The sequence below is a fragment of the Narcine bancroftii genome, chromosome 6 (genome assembly GCF_036971445.1).
Source record: "Narcine bancroftii isolate sNarBan1 chromosome 6, sNarBan1.hap1, whole genome shotgun sequence".
Classification (NCBI taxonomy): Eukaryota; Metazoa; Chordata; class Chondrichthyes; order Torpediniformes; family Narcinidae; genus Narcine; species Narcine bancroftii.
The window spans coordinates 924,223-943,336 of record NC_091474.1 but is presented as its reverse complement, the minus strand read 5'-3'; the positions used below and the strand labels follow the sequence as shown (position 1 = coordinate 943,336).

Here is a 19,114-nt window from a genome sequence, read left to right as displayed (position 1 = left end):
AGGCAGGTACAATTATGACATACTTAAACGTAGATTGATTAGAAAGAACTATGGAACAAATGTAGGCAACTTGGTTGGCATGGACAAGTTGGGCTGAAGGGCCAGCTTCTGTGCTATAAAACTATAGAACTCTATGTATTTTTGAAGTTTAGACATTGCTATAGTGCCGTTGACAGCCTGATCATGTAGCATGGGATTGATTAACAGTTAACCATTTGTTACCCAAGAAACTAACCCAAATAGGACTATCAGATACAAAAATTATTACAAAGGTAATAAATTGTCCAACAATAAGGAACACAAATCTTCCATTCATTATATTCTATAGGAATTCTAATCTCACCTCTGCCCAATTTCACACATGTCCAGTATAAAGTAATCACAGTCATTTACAGTGAAATATATGAATGTTCTAAAATCATTATTTTTTATAATATGCTAATAATAAAAGTATTGTCATATATCTGCTGAGAACACAATCCTGCCGTAATGAATCGCACATAGAGGAATAAGCAGATGGAAATAAATTACAATGCTCATAATCAATGAGATACAAGAAAACAGAGAAGAAGAAACCCTATTCAAACTATTCTCATCATTCATACATTTCCTATAACCTTCCTGCATCGAAATAAAGTAGTGAAATGGGATTTCTCAGAATTTATCCATTATTTATAATTATTTGAATGGTTTGATTGTGCAGTATAAATAACAATTTTACTACTTCTCAACGATCAGCATTTTTACAAGATTTTCCTGGTTGTATCATCTCTGAAGATCTATCCTGGGGCCTTCATGTGGATGCAACTATGAAGAAGGCTCATCAGCGGCTATACTTCGTGAGGAGTTTGAGGAGATTTGGTCTGTCACCAAAGACTTGCAAATTTCTTCAGGTGTGCCGTGGAGAGCATTCTGACTGGTTGCATATCACTGGTATAGAGGTGCCAATGCACAGGACAGAAAAGGCTACAGAGTTGTGAACTTGGCCAGGGCAATCATGGGCATGTCTTCATTTCCATTAAGAGGCAGTGTCTCAAGAAAGCAGTTTATATCATTAACGACTCTCAGCCCCCAGGGGCCTGAAGATGAACACAAAATCATCTTCTTCCCCTCTGCCATCAGATTTCTGAATGGACAATGAGCCACAGACACTGTCTCACTTTTTCTCTTCTTTTCCACCGATTTATTTTTAAAAAATATAATTTATAGCAATTTTTGCATCTGCAATACCTCGGCAAAAAAATGAATTTTCTGACACACGTTCATGACAATAAATTCTGTTTTGATTCTGGTTATATGTACTGTATTGCCGAATTCAGAGTGGAGTCTTGCACCAGGACAGTGTCAGTGTGCAAAAACCAGTGCACCAACTGAGAAATTCAGGACGTCTGATCAGTCGCTCTGTGCTGACATTCAACCAAATGCAGTACTTCCTTCTCAGACATCAAACCCTCACCCTATAAACAGGACTTAGGGGAGAGATACCTTTATTATGCAATTCCTTCATCACATGACCCAGGAGGCAATGCAGTCTCAAAATCAAACGTAAACCTTGCCTAACAATAAAATGTGATTTATTTGAATTCACTGAAATGTTATTTGAAGATCATTTAAAAATATATTCGCATCGTTTATTGCAATTTAAAGTGGTCCATTGAGTACAAAGGTCTAAAGTTAAATTATCTCATTTTTACTCTGATAGAAACCCTCTAAGTGTCTAATGTAAAATTGCAGAGGCTTCTTTGATTTACATGTTTTGGACTTGGCCTAGTTTAGAAAAATTTTGGAAAGATATTTTCCAAACATTATCGGTGATTCTTAAGGTTAAATTAGAACCTTGCCCTTTAATTGCTCTTTTTTGAATCACTTCAACTCAAAACCAAATTCTATCTTTTACTTCATTGAGAATAGCCAGACGTGCAATTTTGTTTAAATGGAAAGACAATTCTCTACCTGTACATACACAATGGTTCAGTGATATTATGTCTTGTTTAAGTTTATAAAAAATTAGATTTGAATACTAATTAGATTAAAGATTTGAATACTAATACTAATTTCCTAAAGACATGGGGCCCTTTTATGGACCATGACCACAATCTAAAGATTTAGGGTTGTGAAAAGCTTTGATGTTGTGCTGTCTATTTCCAAGTTGTTGTCTTTTGATACCCATATTAGTTTTTTTTCCCAACCTTGTACAGTGGTCAGGGTTTTGAATTAATGAGGGTGTTTTTATTTTCTTTTTCTTGTCATTTGTATTTCAATATATCATTGTATTGTTTAATTTTTGTATTATTGCAAACATCAATAAAAATATCTTAAAAATATTCTCGATATTTTGCATGAATTAGGTTTCATGGTCCTATCACATTGCTTTTCACAAGATTAAAGTCTGTATCCTATGATGAACTCTGCAGCTGATATGCATCAGATTATGCTGCAAAATCATTTGATGTTAAGATATTTAGTGGCCATCACAGAATTGCACATTGCATTGAACCATCTTTCTCAGTGGATTGTTTCTTGTTTTACATTTTGTCATTTCATGTTCACAGATACAACACAATTTGACTCAATTGCAAACAATTCTCACCATTTCCTGATTTAGTAATACATGGCTGTTACCTCTTTTGGTTGTATATTTGAACCACACTTTGCAACCAAGATGAGTTCCTGTCCAGAAGGAAACCTAATGAATCAACTCATAAAGAGGTGATGATTCTGTGCTCTCATTGGCCAAGCACTTATGATGCAATATTTCTCATTGGCCAAGAAATCATGATCTGAATAGATATATTTGGCATGCTGTCTGAATACATATCACAAGCTTGTAAGTTTTGACCATCCTTTTTTTTTCTGCTTTCTAGACATCTTCCGTCAAAACATTTCACCATTCCCTTATCCAGGCTGCATAATGGCTCAGCAGGAAGCAGAGAACTCTGTGTGGGGTACCAATGTTCTTCATATTTTATAAAATTATAATGTGCAATATTAGCTCTATCGAACTCCTTCTTTACACTCTTGATTTTTTTTCTGTAATATTAGTGAACTGATAGGGCTTTAGAAATATTTTGACATATTCAGTACTCAGAAATGCAGTCTCACACATTACAGACTACTTTGGTTTTATTTTGAAACGTAATAAAGATTATCTGCAGACATAACATTATCAATATAAAAGGAGAAGGTCAATGAAAGTCAGAGAAAATCTTCCCATTCTCTTCCCCAAATATACGGATGGAACATGCAGGCTACCTTCTGATCAAAGTTACAAGATAGGATTGTGGCTAATTGCTGAGAATCATAAAGGAAATGATTTAGTTAACGTCAAGATTTAGGGTGATTTACTCATACGAACGTAAAGCAGAACACATCTGACTATTTCTTTCTGCAAATGCATATCAGTTTTGCAAAGAGCCCATGAAATTCCAGACCCTAATCACAAGGCAACACATCTGTAATTCCATGGTAGAAATGCCGGTAGGAAAGTTAGCAACACCTCGAATATGACCCTTTCAAATAATGTCAGTATTGTGATCACAGATCCATAAAATGATGCAGAATAATGGACCGTTCTGTGCACATTTGAAGGTGCAATGGAATCCACTTCCGTATAATATCATTTCATTCTAATAGTGTTCCAGCCCATTTGAAAGTTACCATTGAACCAGTTTCCTCTAACCTTTCAGACAAGACAGTTCAGACCTATTGAAAATCTTTCATTCTCTTCCCAATCACCTTCATTTGTCATTCTTTGATTAATACCCTTCTGCCTGCTGAAAACAATTTCTCTTTAAAACCTTTCAGCAAATCTCCGCTTTATGGGTTTTTCCCTTTCACAAGAAGACCGCCATGGTTCTTTAGAACCTCCACAAAATTGCAGTATTTGAGAAAATACAGTATTTGGCCGCTTACATCATTCCTAAATTTCCACTCCAGATATTATCTAAGCAATGTAGAAAATACTCCAATCCAAATGCAAGCAGCAAACTTGTACAATACATTTTTGGTATTGGTAGAGTGCATCCAAACAACCCCCCTGCTCTTCCTTGTGTGGTATCATCCAATCTATAACTCTGCACAAGAAGCCTGCCAATGGCTCAGCTTAATGTTACATCTTCAAGAAGATAAGAGAGTACCTCGCTAGATTTCAAGCCTTGGATAAATGCTCATGTCTTTTGATGAGACAGCTGAACCCGTGTCCTTCTAATTCAGAACTAAGAATGGTTCCACGAAGCCATAGCTGACAAATACCATGATGCTTACAATCCCCAATACTGCAGCCCTTTAATACACCTGTAGCATTGCCCAAAAATACTCATTAATGTGGGAGATCAAGGGATAATTTCAAATAAAATATGGGACATGAGATTAATGTAGGTTGTACATTTTTACCAGAAATTTGCACTTACTGTACATTCTGAATGAGACTGCTAAACAAACGAAATATTTTATAAATAACTTTAGTCTCTCTATACAATTCCATACTTCCTCAAAGAGGATCCTTAGATGATAAGAACAAAATTTAAGAAAACGGAACTCAAGTAATTCCCCAAAAGTCATACATTTTATATCTGTAAACTAAACACTCTAAACTCTATTCAAGTAAATTTTAAACTGGTAAATTCTGTAAAAGTCAATGAAATGTACAGTCTAAGAACTTTTGGAAAACTAGATCCTTAAACTCGCAGTTTGGTTGTTGCCGAATGTATTGCCAACCTTTTGGTAACTGGAGGGATGCAAAGACGAGTGGAAATTTATACCTTCCATCTTGCTGTTCAGTGTCTAATTGCTCTTATCTCAGTCTGGAGTTGCACTGAGTAGCTTTACTGTGAGTTGGTACTCAAACACATATTTGGATATTTCTACCATTCTTTTTATTAAATAGAACAGTTGAGGCTGATGTTTGGCAGAATTGCCATAATTTTAACACTTTTCCATCTGTAATCAGTCAGCACTCTATCCTCCATATCAAGGCAAGGATTCTTCGAACTAAAGCATGAACTTCACTTGGATCTTTGCCTTGATGCCCTGACCAAGTGTTACAGTGACCAATCGGATCAATTTTCCATCAATGTAAAAGAACTTAAGGACACCAGTTGGTTTCAACAAGATAAGAAGTAACTTTAATAAAATATATCACTAGAGTGTGAAAATAAAACTCATATCTTCTTTATTAAATCTTTCATTTCATTAGATGGACTGGATATGCCCAGCTAATTTCCCAACATCACCAGCCTTTTCAAACTCAGAACCTTACTCTTCAAATTTGTTGAGATTCTGAAATTGCTATTAGTGCATTTTCTGGATTTTTTTAACTGAATCAGTACATTTGCTAGAGAGATTATGATATGATTCCAATATAGGACCAAAACAAATTCTTACTCAGTTGAGGTTTCAGTTGAAGCCGAAATGAAATAACTCTTTCTATTTGATTCTGATGTCAAATGGAAAATAAAATTAAACTCACCTGCACGGAGGTTTGGGTTTTGTCCATTGAAGTGGATGAGGAGGCATCAGAAAAAACTGGTCAACTCCATAAACGTCTTTTTTCAATTCCTGACATGGCCCTGAAAATTCCTGATAATGCAGCGAAGTAAAGCCAGCAGGTTTTTCTCCTTTACACATGTCAATTTTAAGGGAAGATGGCAGGGTAAAATCCATGATACGGGCCTTTATTGGAAGCATTTCACCTAAGTCATAATTAGAATCGGTGGTGAGCGTGCTCATTGCATCTGCAAGACTTGCAGAATTTGAAAATTGGTGCAAACTGGGTTCATCTCTTGCAATAACTCTTGGTGAAGCTTGTGGAGAAGGAGTTCTAGAGTGGTCGCAGTAATATCTTCTCTTTCCACAAGGTGATGATGACCTCGAAGAAGCTCGGGGTGTTGGGGATGGTGATCTTGCACTCTGCCAGTTTTCATTGTGAGTTGAGGGTGAGTTGACAGGAGATGTTCTTGGAGAATGGTGACTACCCTGACCTTGATATTCTTCTGAGCCATTTTTTGGTGAGACACATGGAGATGTTATGGGTGAGGTCTGAGGCGAGATGCCATAATGGGAGCAGCTCGACTCATGAGACACAAATGATTGCCAACTTGTTGACGAGGCACTACTAGCTGGACTGTTTGGATCTCTGTATACAATATTTTCAGAACCAGGCACAGGTAAGGTGACTCTGGGAACTGTAGTGGGAGAATGATATGTTTGCTCTCCACAGCTGGCTGCCTGTGGAGTTACATGAAACAGTCCAGGTGATGGAGTGATCTCAATTCTTGGGCTTTCTACACCCGATGATGCAGTTGGCTTTGCAGTCTCCAGGTAGTACTTGAACTCTCTGTTGTCCACTTGGCCATATTCACTCATGTGATCTCCAGCTAACATTACAGATGCCATTGAGCTACATGATTGAGATCCATACTGGGAGACATCCATCGTGGGGAATCCAATCCCAGTAGGTGGAACAATGCCCTTGTGAGAAGCAGCAACATTTTCTGCCTCTGCAAGAAAGGAATACCAGGTTATTATTATGATAGCTTATGACATTGAACTACTGGATGCTAACCAAAATAATCATCCTATTTTGCTACCTTTCCAATAACATCATCATATTCTTAAGCCAGAGCTAGCTACTTCAAAAACAACACAAGGAATAGAGGCAGGAGTCTCCCTTAAGCCTGCAATAAATTCTTTAACCTACAACCAGTTCAGCTTAAAATTATACATAGAGCTATAAGTAAATTTAATAGGGAAACAGATTACAAATTTTTTTTACTCTCCAGTGTCTCAGACAACAGATTAATCAAAGTTTCATTACGTGGGACCACATTGTTCATTTCAACATTCAACTTGGCAACCTTGGGCATTGCGGTGATCTCTCTAGTGTAAGAAAATTTTATTTCAAATAGATTAGAATTTATGGAATACAATGCACAAAATGAAAAAAAAGTTATCTTTGTGTATTTTAACTCTCCCTTTTACAATATTCTGAATGATTAATCTGCATCGTGGATGACTGGCTGCATTGGTGCATGGATGCTTCAAGCAGTGTTGTGAATGCGTTTGAGTGGGGTAGGAGGTTAAATTCAATCGCCTTCTTGCAAATGGTGGTGGATTAGAATGGCCATTCCAGAAAGGAGGACATGGTCGTATGTTACCAAATATGTATTATAAAGAAGCACACAAATAAATACACACACACACACAGAGTGTTTCAAAAATATTTTTATAAGATTTAAACGGTATTGCACTGTGATATATATATGTATATATAGCAACCTATGACCATGTCCTCCTTTTGTAATGGCCACTTTACTGTAGACGGTGATGCAAATTCACTATTGCCCAATCAGTTCCATACACAAAACCTTCTGATTTCTCATTGCTCACTTATGCTTTTGTGGACTCCAGATACATGTTATTGACTATGTGCTTTAGAAGTACCTATTAACACTTCAGCCAACATTTCATAAAAAAGCAACAAAAAACAAAAGTGTTGAAGAATGGTGAGACAGTATTCATCCATAAAATGATGGTCATTATTGCAGGGCAATCACCCTTAATCAGAAATGGAAAAGGGAGTAAAACAAGTGTCTACACATTGTAGAAGGACAGGAATTATGTGCAGAGAACAGAAAGAATGTCTGTGAACAGGTCAAGGACTTCTTTAAATTCCATCAGGTAGAGCCAATTCAAAATTTAAATACCCAGAAACATCTGTAGAGGGGAAATATCAGGGGTTACCTGATCATGTTTAATTCTATATTGGTGACAAGAGTTACAATATGTACACACAGGTGGTGTTAATCTGAAGCTTTGTTGGAATAGTGGAGGCAACCAAAGTCTTGGACAAGATGAAGAATTGAAGAAGCTCAGGGTCATTTGAGTTATTCTGCAAAGCAGCCACCCAGTCTGTGTTTGGATTCTCATCTGAGGATCCCAGAGCTTCCCTAGGTTTAATTCACCGTCATGACCAAGTTAATTCTCTGACCCACTCCCATCCTGGTCTTTCGATCTTTGTGGTCTTCCAATTTTTTCCATAAATGGCCATTTCCATAAGTTCAGAAAACAACATCTCATCTTCCCTTTGAGCACATTACAGCCTTTGGCATCACTGGATTCAGCAATTTCAGGTAACCAGTTTTTTTTCCTCCACATATATTACTGAATATTTCAATCTCAATATTTTTCTTTATTTCTTTTCTCTTCTAACTTTAACTGCCAGAGCTACTTGATTCACATGCTCTTATAGACATTCTGCACTCTTCACTTGTCCCTCTTCTGGAACTTGAAACACACTCTAACATAGTTGGCAAACGATGCATTTTAATATAACGTCAAGACCTGACTATTTGTATTCAGCAAGATATTTGGAAGCTAAGATATAAGTCTTAACTGTAGTCAAGGATGCTTAATAATGGTTAACAACATATTTTTCTTACAATTAGACAAAACTAAAGTTTTAATAAAAAATTATAATCAAGGTCTAGATAGAGTTTTCAGAGGTTTTATTCCATGATGTCATCATTTCTGTAAAAGCTTGTTTTTCTCTCTGTATAAATAATTGCTGTAGAGATAGCTTTTAGAGTCAGTAAATTGTCTGCTGCCTGCTCTTTGTGATATATCATGTGAAATAAAGTCTGTGAAATGATACTCAAAGTCTCCCAGAGGTTAATTTTGTTGACAAGGGTGGTTGACCCAAAATGTTGTCTTATTCCTCCGCTGCAACTTGACTGAGTTGTTTTTACTGTTTTTGTCTTGGATTTAAAGCATCTATAGGTTTTTGCTTCTCTTAAGAGAGCACAGAGACTAGAACAAGTGAAGCTGAAGGTGACAAGGGAAATTGGAGAGAATGGTACTGCTTGTGACATGGTGCAGAAAATGTTGTTCATTACAAGTGGCCAAGAGCCCCTCATATAAAAGCCTCAAAGCAAAATTTAAAAGTCAGAACAAAGGTTCCAATGCACTGTTGCAGTAAGTTTAATGACTGTGAAGGTGTGGTCAAGGTCTCCGAATGTACTTTCAGATGCTGTGTCCTGGCTACTGCAACAGTACTGTCAGGACATGTTCAATGCAATAGATCCTAAATAAGCCAACCCTCAACCTCCTTTGCTTCTTTGCTCCAGAGAAAGCAGAATACTAAAGTGGGGAGGGGCTTCAGGATAATAACTTTGGAAGCAGTTCAGAAGCTGCAGGCCTCTGGAAACAGCTGTCGGGAGACTCGCGATAGGGCTGTGGACAGCTGGAGACTGCCTCAAAACTGACTGAAGTGGTACCAGGTATTGGAACTGGGATGCAAGGGGTTCCTAATCGAGTCGGAGGTTCATATCTGGAGCTTGAGTTGCCAGTGGTTTGCACTGGACTCTGTGTGGCTGCAGAGGCTGTGGGAATGCTGGAGGTGAATCCACGGACACTCAATGACTCTGAGGGGACTCTCTTTTGCTTCTCTTTCTCTGACTTTAAGAGGCACCTCGGGCATTTTCTGCTGATGGCGAATCTGCCTTACACGAGGCAAAAGCAATTCCATGTAATATGACACTGTTTAATTACAATGACAGTACATTGAATCTTGAATGACTGCTATTAAACTCACTGGTCTGTAGTTCCCAGGTTTAGTCTTACAATTGTTTTGTTTTATTTGAAGACATATTATTTTCCTCCCTCCAATTGTCCAGCACTTCACCCATGCTGAATGATGATGCAAATATCTCTGCCAAGGCTCCTGTCATTTCTTTCCCTGGCTTCCCATGACATACCCCTTGTTCAGGCCCCAGGGATTTATCCCTCTTAAGCTATCTGAAAGTAAGAGAGAGAATGAGGAACTGGGATTGTTATATAGGAGTGGTAGAGATGATTTATTCAGAGCCAGACCAATTTCCCCTCCTCTTCCTCCAAATCTTCCCCCTTCTGCTGCTGAATCCACACTTCTGCTGTTTGCGATTTCCTTGACTTTAGAGGATCAGGACAGCGAGGAGATGCACTGGAGAGCAGATCGCCATGAAGATTGACACTTGCTCCATGCCAGTCCAGAGCCCTCCTTTTGTGCAGTCTTGGCAGAAGAAACATTGCTTCAGCCATCAATGGCCTGCTTTGTTTTCCTGTACCTAGTAGCACCGATTTTCTTCTGGGCATTCTGTCCAAGTAGATAGGCAGCACACTGGACCATCAACCAACTCTAGACAATATGTTTGTCATGGTGGCTGAAGTGCAGCTGACCAACTGTACACCTGCTAACGAAAATCAAGGCAACTTGGTTGGCATAGCAGTTAGTGTAATGCGATTACAGTGCCAGTGACCCAGGTTTGAATCCAACATTGTCTGTAAGGAGTTTGTATGCTCTCCCCGTGTCTGCTTGGGTTTCTTCCAGGTGCTCTAATTTCCTCCCACCCTTCAAAATCGTGTGGGATTTCAAGGTTAATTGGTGTATTTGAGCAGCACTGGCTCATGGTGCTATGTCTAAATCATAAGAAAGTTGGGTTATGGGGGAGTGATTTGATGCCACTGGCCGCAGATTGGCTGAACCTTGAGAGGACAGAAATCTATTCAGTTGCAGTTTAGGGCAGAGATGAGATGCAGTAATTACATTAAATATGTGGGTGCTCTCAATGCACTTGTAAAGCTACGAACATTCCCCATCTGCTGGTAACCAGCAAGAGAAAGTAGTCAGCGGTCCTTATTTAGCGAGGGCCAGTGTCACACACCAATCCACATTATGATCTGCCTCCTTCATAGTCTTCTGGTTAATGCACATGTGCCAATGCCCTGACCAGCATGGCATCTTTTGCAGTTTACACCGTGTGAAGGTGCAAATAATGGACATCATTTTGGGCTTTTTCAGTTTTCCTGTGGTGCGCAAAGTCCATTGAAGATGCATTTTGTCTCCAGCATTGCTCAATGCAACTATAGAATCCATGTACAAAGTATCAACAGTTCACCTGGCTGGTGAAGTGAAATGATCTCAGGAACCCATCACAATATGCTGTTCTTTTCTGACTTATGTGACTGTCAATCTATTGTTCCTGGAGTGGAATATCATAACAGCCATTTTTATGTTGTTTTTCATCAAACTGAAAATTCAATTTCAGTTAACCTGAAACCCCGATACTCATTCCAAGTATGATAATACCATTCCCATGTTTCATTCCTTTTGGGGCTTTACTGAGTAACTAAAATTATGTTGCCCTGGTAATAATATTCAGTGCCAACACTGTATGGACAAGCTTAATGCACAGTTGGGTTGTGCCTTTTGTGAGTTTCTTATAAAATACATTCCCTTCATTGTCTTTTACCTCCTCAACATTGTACCCCCAACACACTTCATCCCATCCATTGATCTTTCTCTTGATCAACTGAAGCTTCAGATATCCCAATCTTCTTCAGTTCTGGAATCTGCTAACACCAAGCAACCCATTTCTGAGAATTCTCCCAACCTTTCACTGGAGACCCTGATCGCCTCCACCTCCACAGCCTTCATCCTTCACATTCACCAACCACAAGCTCCAAATGGCCCACTTGCTGGCTGCCCCATCCATACACAGGTCAAAGTCCCCTTTGTGTGTGTGCACTAGAATCTTTGTTCTTTAACTCCTATTGGAATCCCTCATTTTTGGATTGGGGGGGGGGGGGGGGGGAAGGAATGTTAACTAGGCTGAAGAAATAAGAAAGATTTGACTTTCAAACCTCTGCCTGAGTTGAATTGTTTAAGGTGGATTGAATGCTATAATTGGCCTCATTGTGCTATTTGAACTATCAATAATAAGGATTGGGTGATGATGCCTCCATAGTCAAATGTCCAGTCATTGTTGATGGCCAGGTTCACACCTTAGAAATTGTCCCCTCAGGGGGTGCTTTAGATGTACTCAAGGAAGGAGAACTTGCCAAGTTAAGATTTGAGGGAAGCAGGTCACTAGAAAATGTGAGAACCGTGCCTCCTTGTTTGGGCGATACCAGTCAACCAATGAGAATAAATCATTTCCTCTTAGAGATTACAATAATTTCTCTCAGTTTTATGACTAACATTTTGTCATACTCATTAGAGTGAGTACTTTTGTTGAAATAGTTATGAAGCATAGCTACAAAAATACTTTATAGTAAAATTAATGCAGTAATATCTGAGCAAGAAATCTTGCTGGAATACACATTATTAGAAGCCAATTTTGAATGAAAATCATTTATTTGAAGTAAATATGGTCCTTCACATTTAGGGTGGCAAGATTAATGCAAAGTTATGACTGCACCAGTGACCGGGGTTCGAATCCGGTGCTGCCTGGAAGGAGTTTCTATATTCTCCCCGTGTCTGCGTAGGTTTCCTTCAGGTGATCCATTTTCCTCCCACCCTTCAAAATGTTCAGGGTTGTAAGTTAATTGGGTGTAATTTGACAGTATGGACTTGTGGACCAAAAGGGCCCGTTGCTGGGCTGAACATCAAATTCAAATTTTTAAAACCTCTGTTACAGATGGCATGCATTTATATTTACTTTGGACTTTGCAAGTAGTTGTTTTCAATTACATCTTGGTACTGAAAGTTGGCACGGATTTACTCTGCAAAACTATTCTCTAACTGTGAAAGAGAAACAAGAGCAGTTACAATAGAGCTCACGCTGCTGTCTACCATGGAGCACACGCTGCTGTCTACCAGTGGAGCACATGCTGCTGTCTACCTTTAGACTACTTAATATAAAGAATATAAATCACAGAGCAGAAAATGGATATGCAGTCTATTATGTCCATTCCTGAATGGGTCACACACTCAGAACAATTTAATCTCCTGGGGGGAACAAATAAACATTAAAAAAAAAATCTCAACCCTGAAAATAATTTAAAAAGTAACATGGATCTAATATCATTCAATCCTGATCCATTCCAGTCTACAAATAGCACTTCAAACCTAAAATTGTTGGATGTATAAAATTTAATTTTCAGATTTGCATTCACTTCAACCATACTTCAGTAGGAAAATGACAAATTAAGAGAAAGTTTGGCATGTAATGTGTTGGATCGTTACACATCTGTTTCCAAAAAATGAAAGACAGGTCGCTAACCATCAGACATTCTATCTCCTCTCCAGAAAAGTATGCAACCATCAGTAAGGAACTACACTTAAGCTAGCAATCCTGAAAGAACCATGGCTTCAAAACTGCCGACGTGAGTCGGCCGCAGTACATTGTGAGGCACTACCACAAATCTACTTTCATCCACCATTTTTACTGAATATCACATTCAACTACAATAGAGGAACTGGTAGGTTACATTACAAAGTTGTGATTACTGTTCCAAGATCAGTAGGATACTTAGTAAGACAGATATTTAGTGTTTTACAGATTAAAAACTTTCAATCAATACCTGTTGCTTTCCATAGACTCATTATGGGTTGATACAAATGTTTTTTTGGATCTCAATTGATTTTGCGAAGTCTCTTCTCAAACAAATTGGTCAGAGACATGAGAATTTTGCTTTTATTATTGCTTTCCCTTTATGCCAGATATTGAAACAGCAAAATAGAAGTCTTCAATGGTAATGTTCTTTTTCTAATGAGATAACATAAATATTGCTTACAAACCTTTTGTGGTGAAGTCCTCATCGTGGCTGTTGTCGAAAAGTACCGAAAAATCAAATTCCTCTGAGTCGACCTGTTGGTCTAGATTGTTATAAATGAAGCTCATTTGTCACCACCTGCTATACTTTTGCCAGTTAAGTTATTGCAAGGCGATTTCACAAATCAAAAGCACTTAACCTTACTATACTTTCCCCTGCACAAAAAATGAATGGTGCCTTATTAAGACATCAGATATTATTGTTAATGCATGGCCAAACAGTCAATGAAGAACTAAGTTTTAACACCCCCCACCCCAAAATATTAAAGCTACTCTGTATTTGGCAAATTTCAGTTGCGTGTCTCCCTCTGGTTTGCTCAATGACACTGCTACGAAATTTGCAAGTTCAATAGGAGCTGCTTCCTGCTGCAGCTATAATGTGAGGAAGTGGGTGTATCCTTTAAATTCAGACACCCAACTCACTCAGTCAGCACTAGTAGAACACACCTCCTAATGACAGACCACAGCAGGGGCTAAATTAAAAATAAACAATGTGATCTCAAATTTCTACACGTGGACTTCTAAATTGTATTGTGTAGATTGTTTCAATGTTAAGAAAGGAACACAATAAATGAGCAAAATAATCCAGTTATCACTGAAATGATGCAATAAAGTAACACTTGCTGTTCAACAACTGATGTGAGCCATTAACTCTGTCTAAATATACCATGGGCAGTTCCTGTTAAAGAGTTTGTACTATTTGCTTAACATATATATTGAAAACAATCTGTTTAAATATTTACAATTGTAGTAAGGTGCTCAACCCACACATGTTTATCTTAAACACTGAACTTTGGTTTTATGTCTGTGTTAACAATTGAGATCCTTGTAAGAAAGTAGGGATAGTTTCCAATCTGAGCAACACAGTGGATGCAGACCCAGGGAACCAACAGACCAGTTGAGGAACCAGCTGTCCTCCACTGAAAACCTGTTATGCCCAAGGCTTTGCACTCTTCCAGCACAAAATGTGTGCAGCCCAATGCTCTATCATGAGGCCCAGCTTTGAGAATCAGAGCACAGCATTTTAGAAAGGGTATGGTGTGAGTTTGCTGAGAAAGTGCAGGGGTGATTGAGAGACAGATGCAAGCAAGCAGAATCAGTGAGTGGTAAGAAATAATAAATGTGAGACTGGAACTATGAATACAGAGGATGTGATGGTTTGGCACCTGAGAACCAGTGTCTGGAGGCCCAGAGGATAGACAATAGACAATAGGAGCTGGAGTAGGCCATTTGGCCCGTCGGGCCAGCACCGCCATTTTAGATCATGGCTGATCATTACCATCAGTACCCCTTTCCAGCCTTATCCCCATAACCCTTAACTCCGTTACCCACAAGAGTCTTATCTAACTCTTGGATGAGAGATCAAAGCTGTTGTAGAACATGAAGGGAGGTGGAGTCAGGACTTAGTGCAGAATGGGCAGGCATAGGCCTGAGAGCCAGCCTAGTCTAGAGATGCAGGATTAAAGCCCAGTTATACCAAATGTGCCCAATAATGGGAACTCCCAGGATAAAGTGTATCAAATTCCTCTGAAGGCTCCAAAAAGAATGTTGTGCAGGAAATAACGTTATTCAGTGCATTCCTAAGGAGACTTACATCAGGAAGCGCTCGTTCAAGTTTCTGCAGTGTCCCCATGTAACCAGGAAGTGGTCATTATGGTTTCATTTTAGGGGGAAAAATAGCTGTGAAAGACTGACAAGAAAAATTAACTGATAGTTTTGGCAACAAAATTGGATTAAAAAATCAACTTTTTGATGAGATTCATTGAATCACATGTAAAAGTTAGAGATGATTTTGCTCATGTTCTTCTGGAGTTAAGGAATCTCCAAGCTTGCTGAGTTTTTAAAGTCATGTTTAATATTGCACAATGCAATGATTTGCTGCACAAGCTCACATTAAAAACCTGCTGCTATGCCAGTTTGACAATCACACAACTTCAGTGTTACACTATTAAGTACAAGGCACCATCACTGGGCACGATGTTTAGTAACCGCACAAACTCCTGCTCTATTCATCAGTCCAAACCTCCAAAACAATCAGGAAGCCTTCAGTGCCCAAGGCCCTTCTTGCCCTCGCCACCCTCTTGAATCCTGCTTATGATACCTGGTTCCCACGAGCCAGACTCCAGCATCCCGTAGCCCTGTGCAAGTTGCCCAGAGCCTGTATGGGTATGGGTCCCTCAGCTGCTGAACCCCTTGCCGATACCATCCTATAGAGTCACCTCCTCTGCTTCTCCTTCTTTGGGGGGGGGGGGGGGGTGGGGGAGTTGTTCTTCCTGTGCCATCCACTGCTCCCCCAGAATTTGTAATCCCTCGTAGCCACTGCCATCGTTGAACGGTTTTAAAATATAGTAGGGCCATTTGCCTTTTGTGGGACCTCTGAGCTTCATTTAAAATGGTCACTCATCACTGCCTGCTGGGGCTGACATTTTCTTGATTTGTAGGAACAAATGGATGTACATGTATCAGACTTTTGAATTTATTAACATAGCAGCTGGTTCACATGCATTGGTGTCATTAGTCAGCCATTTAGATTTTAGATTTATTGTTAGAGTACGTACATAACATCACATACAACCCTGAGATTTTCTTTTCCAACATTGAGGCAGAATCACCATTTAACTGTGCTCCATGTACACATGCAAGCAAATAAAGAAATTTAAACAAACTGACTGTGCAATACAGAGTGAGGAAAAAAAAATCAGTAAATTGCAAGAGTCCTTAAATGAGTCTCTGATTGAGTTTGTTGTTGAGGAGTCTGATGGTGGAGGGGTAGCAACTGTTCCTGAACCTGGTGGTGCGAGTCTTATGGCACCTACACCTCTTTCCTGATGGTAGCAGTGAGAACTAAGCATGTGCTGGGTGATGTGGATCCTTGATGATTGTTGCTGCTCTCTGACAACAGTATTGCCTGTAGATGTTCTCAATAGTGGGGAGGGTTTTGCCTGTAATGTCCTGGGCTGTGACCACTATCTTTTGAAGGACTTTATGCTCAGGGGTATTGGCGTTCCCATACCAGACTGTGATGCAGCTGGTCAGAACACTTTCTACCACACCTCTGTAGCAATTTCTGGTGTCATACCAAATCTCCGCAAACTCCTGAAGAAGTAGAGGCGTTGACGTGCTTTCTTCATGATGCATTTGGTGCATTGGGTCCAGGAAAGATCTTCTGATAGAGTGACTCCCAAGAACCTAAATGTGCTCACCCTCTCCACCTCTGATCCCCCAATGATCACTGGATCGTATACCTCTGGCTTTCCTTTCCTGAAGTCAACAATCAGCTTCTTAGCTTTGGTGACATTGAGTGCAAAGTTGTCCATCACTGCTTCCAATGCAAAGTCCACCAACGTTACACTGTCTAATCAACCATGATGCTCTGCAGTGGGCCAACACTGATGAGTGGATATCACCACTTCATGCCACTCTGTAGCTTTAAGAGGCAAATTATGGCATAAATGAAGCTGGCAGACATCCTGGAACTCAATGCAGAAATGGCACTGCATGGACTCTGAGGCATCTAAGATGCAGTATTGGAGATGTTGCTGGAAGAGGAGGGGAAACGGAGAAATACAAACTAACAAAAAACTTGGAAATCCTTTCTGACAAATACTGCAAAGAAAGTGGAAATTGTGGCGCGCGGACAATGTAGTACGCTGTGTGAAGATTTCAGTCACATAAATCTTAACTCGCCAGCGCTAGATTCCTGGCCGGGAGATAAAAATGAATTGTTAGGCGTGTCATGATTCATTTGATTCTGTGCAAATTATAAAGGGTGTTCGAAGAAAACAAATCTAATATGATTTCAACTCTCACCTCAAAGTCGATTTTCTGTATTTAAAAGAAACAGTTTATTAATTTATCTCACTAAAGTGCTTTCAGTCTGTCTATGGAAGAATTGTAGGTGATGAAACATGCAGAAGAGACAAAATTATTCAAATCACAAAATTATTATACCTGTACCTTGTGTTAGCTGATATGCAAGAGACAGACTTCTATTTTAAAAGATAAACACACGAGAGTCTACAGCATTGTTGAACCCAAAATATCTTAGTAAGACAAATTTGCTCAGAAACCTCCTCTTAACTCAAAGCTTTTAATAATGACAAATGTCACCTGATTTATTGGAGCAATAAACTAGAATCAAGCAGATGAATGCAGGTGCATGTTTCCATAAAGATCCCCAATGAAATGTTTTTTCGCTGTCTCCATTTCCCAGGAAATATAAACCTACATTAATTTGTCATAATTATGTACTAATGGAGCAGTCTGTACAAAGCAATCATTAAGTCCATTATGGGAGAATTATCTTATTTGCCCAAATGTTCAGAAAGGAAATTCACCTTCTTACTGATTCCACACCCTGAATAAATAACGATCACCTCTGCTTGTTTCAGCGATGTATGTGACCAAGTCAACACATCCAAGGCTGTGCATTTTAATGGATGTTAAATACAAGTTGATCAATTTAAAGAGAAGTCTTTAAATTGCGGTTTTTCCATTCACATTAACAGATACTACAATTTAAAAATGAGGTGCAAGAATTTTTAATCCATTAAGGTGTGAAGTCTTTATTCATAAATAGTAGAAAATAAAAATCTGCATCTTAAATACAAATAAACAAGATCCATTTAACGGCTTCAATTTTTTAACTGAAACCCTTCACAAAATTTATATTTCCAAAGCAAAGAACTTCAAAACAGGCCACTAACAACATTGAATGGTTACCAGGGAGAACTTTAACTCTGTATTTCTGGTAACATCATGCATTACAATTGCACAATTTAAGGTTTCTCCAAATAATATGATTAGATGAATGCTTCTCTTATTTGTATCTGGATTTTTGCAACACATCCATTGTTAATTTGAGACCATGAACCATTAGTATTTGATCTATTTCTGTGTCAACATCAGTTAGTATACCTGTTTTTCAGCCTGACATTGAAAGGGTTAATAATACTCAGCTAGTGCAGCAACTGTTGCCTGAAAGCCAGTCATCAGTATTGTCTGGGAGCCACTGCATGAAGGACCGTGTTTCTGCGCACGACATGATTCAATTGAATGAAAATTCATTCACAAAGGAAAACTGTAGACTTATTGTGAGATCCACAAAGACTGTGATTTCCCTTTGTGAATATTTCAGTTGCTTGTGAAATTCATTCTCCAATGCAAGTGGAGATTGTGCAGAGAACTTTGATGGAAATTCTGAAGCTGTAGTCTAGATCTGACTTATTGACACCCACCTATTCTAATTAATCTGTCTGCCCTGCAACTAATACACGCAGGAACCACATGGGATGTATCTAATGACACACCTGCCTGGACACCACTTCTAAGAAAATAGATCAGAGAGATGTGGCTCATGGACAGCAGGTGCTCACTTTTACAGAAAAGGGCCTTTATTGCTTAAAAAGGATCTCCCTCTGCAGGTGCAGGGATCAGGAACCCAGCAAAAAAGATGGATGTCTTGGGTCAGATTTTATTTAACTTCTTGTCCTATCAAGACAGTTCTCACTTAGGCCATTACTTAA

The 19,114-nt window shown here is 38.9% G+C and overlaps 1 protein-coding gene across 3 annotated transcripts in view; it reads right to left on the bottom strand.

The window, feature by feature from the left end:
• The window catches only part of nfatc2a (nuclear factor of activated T cells 2a), a 157,557-nt gene that overhangs the window by 120,584 nt on the left and 17,859 nt on the right, over positions 1-19,114 (bottom strand). For 2 of the 3 annotated variants that reach the window (XM_069883605.1, XM_069883606.1), the window contains exons 1-2: positions 13,556-13,900; positions 5,468-6,497 (exon numbers count right to left, since the gene is read on the bottom strand). In XM_069883605.1, the coding sequence (XP_069739706.1) occupies positions 5,468-6,497; positions 13,556-13,658 (1,133 nt within the window). In that variant the 5' untranslated portion in view covers positions 13,659-13,900. Of the gene's footprint in view, positions 1-5,467; positions 6,498-13,555; positions 13,901-19,114 lie in introns of those variants that run through there. The other variant, XM_069883607.1, reaches the window with a different exon arrangement.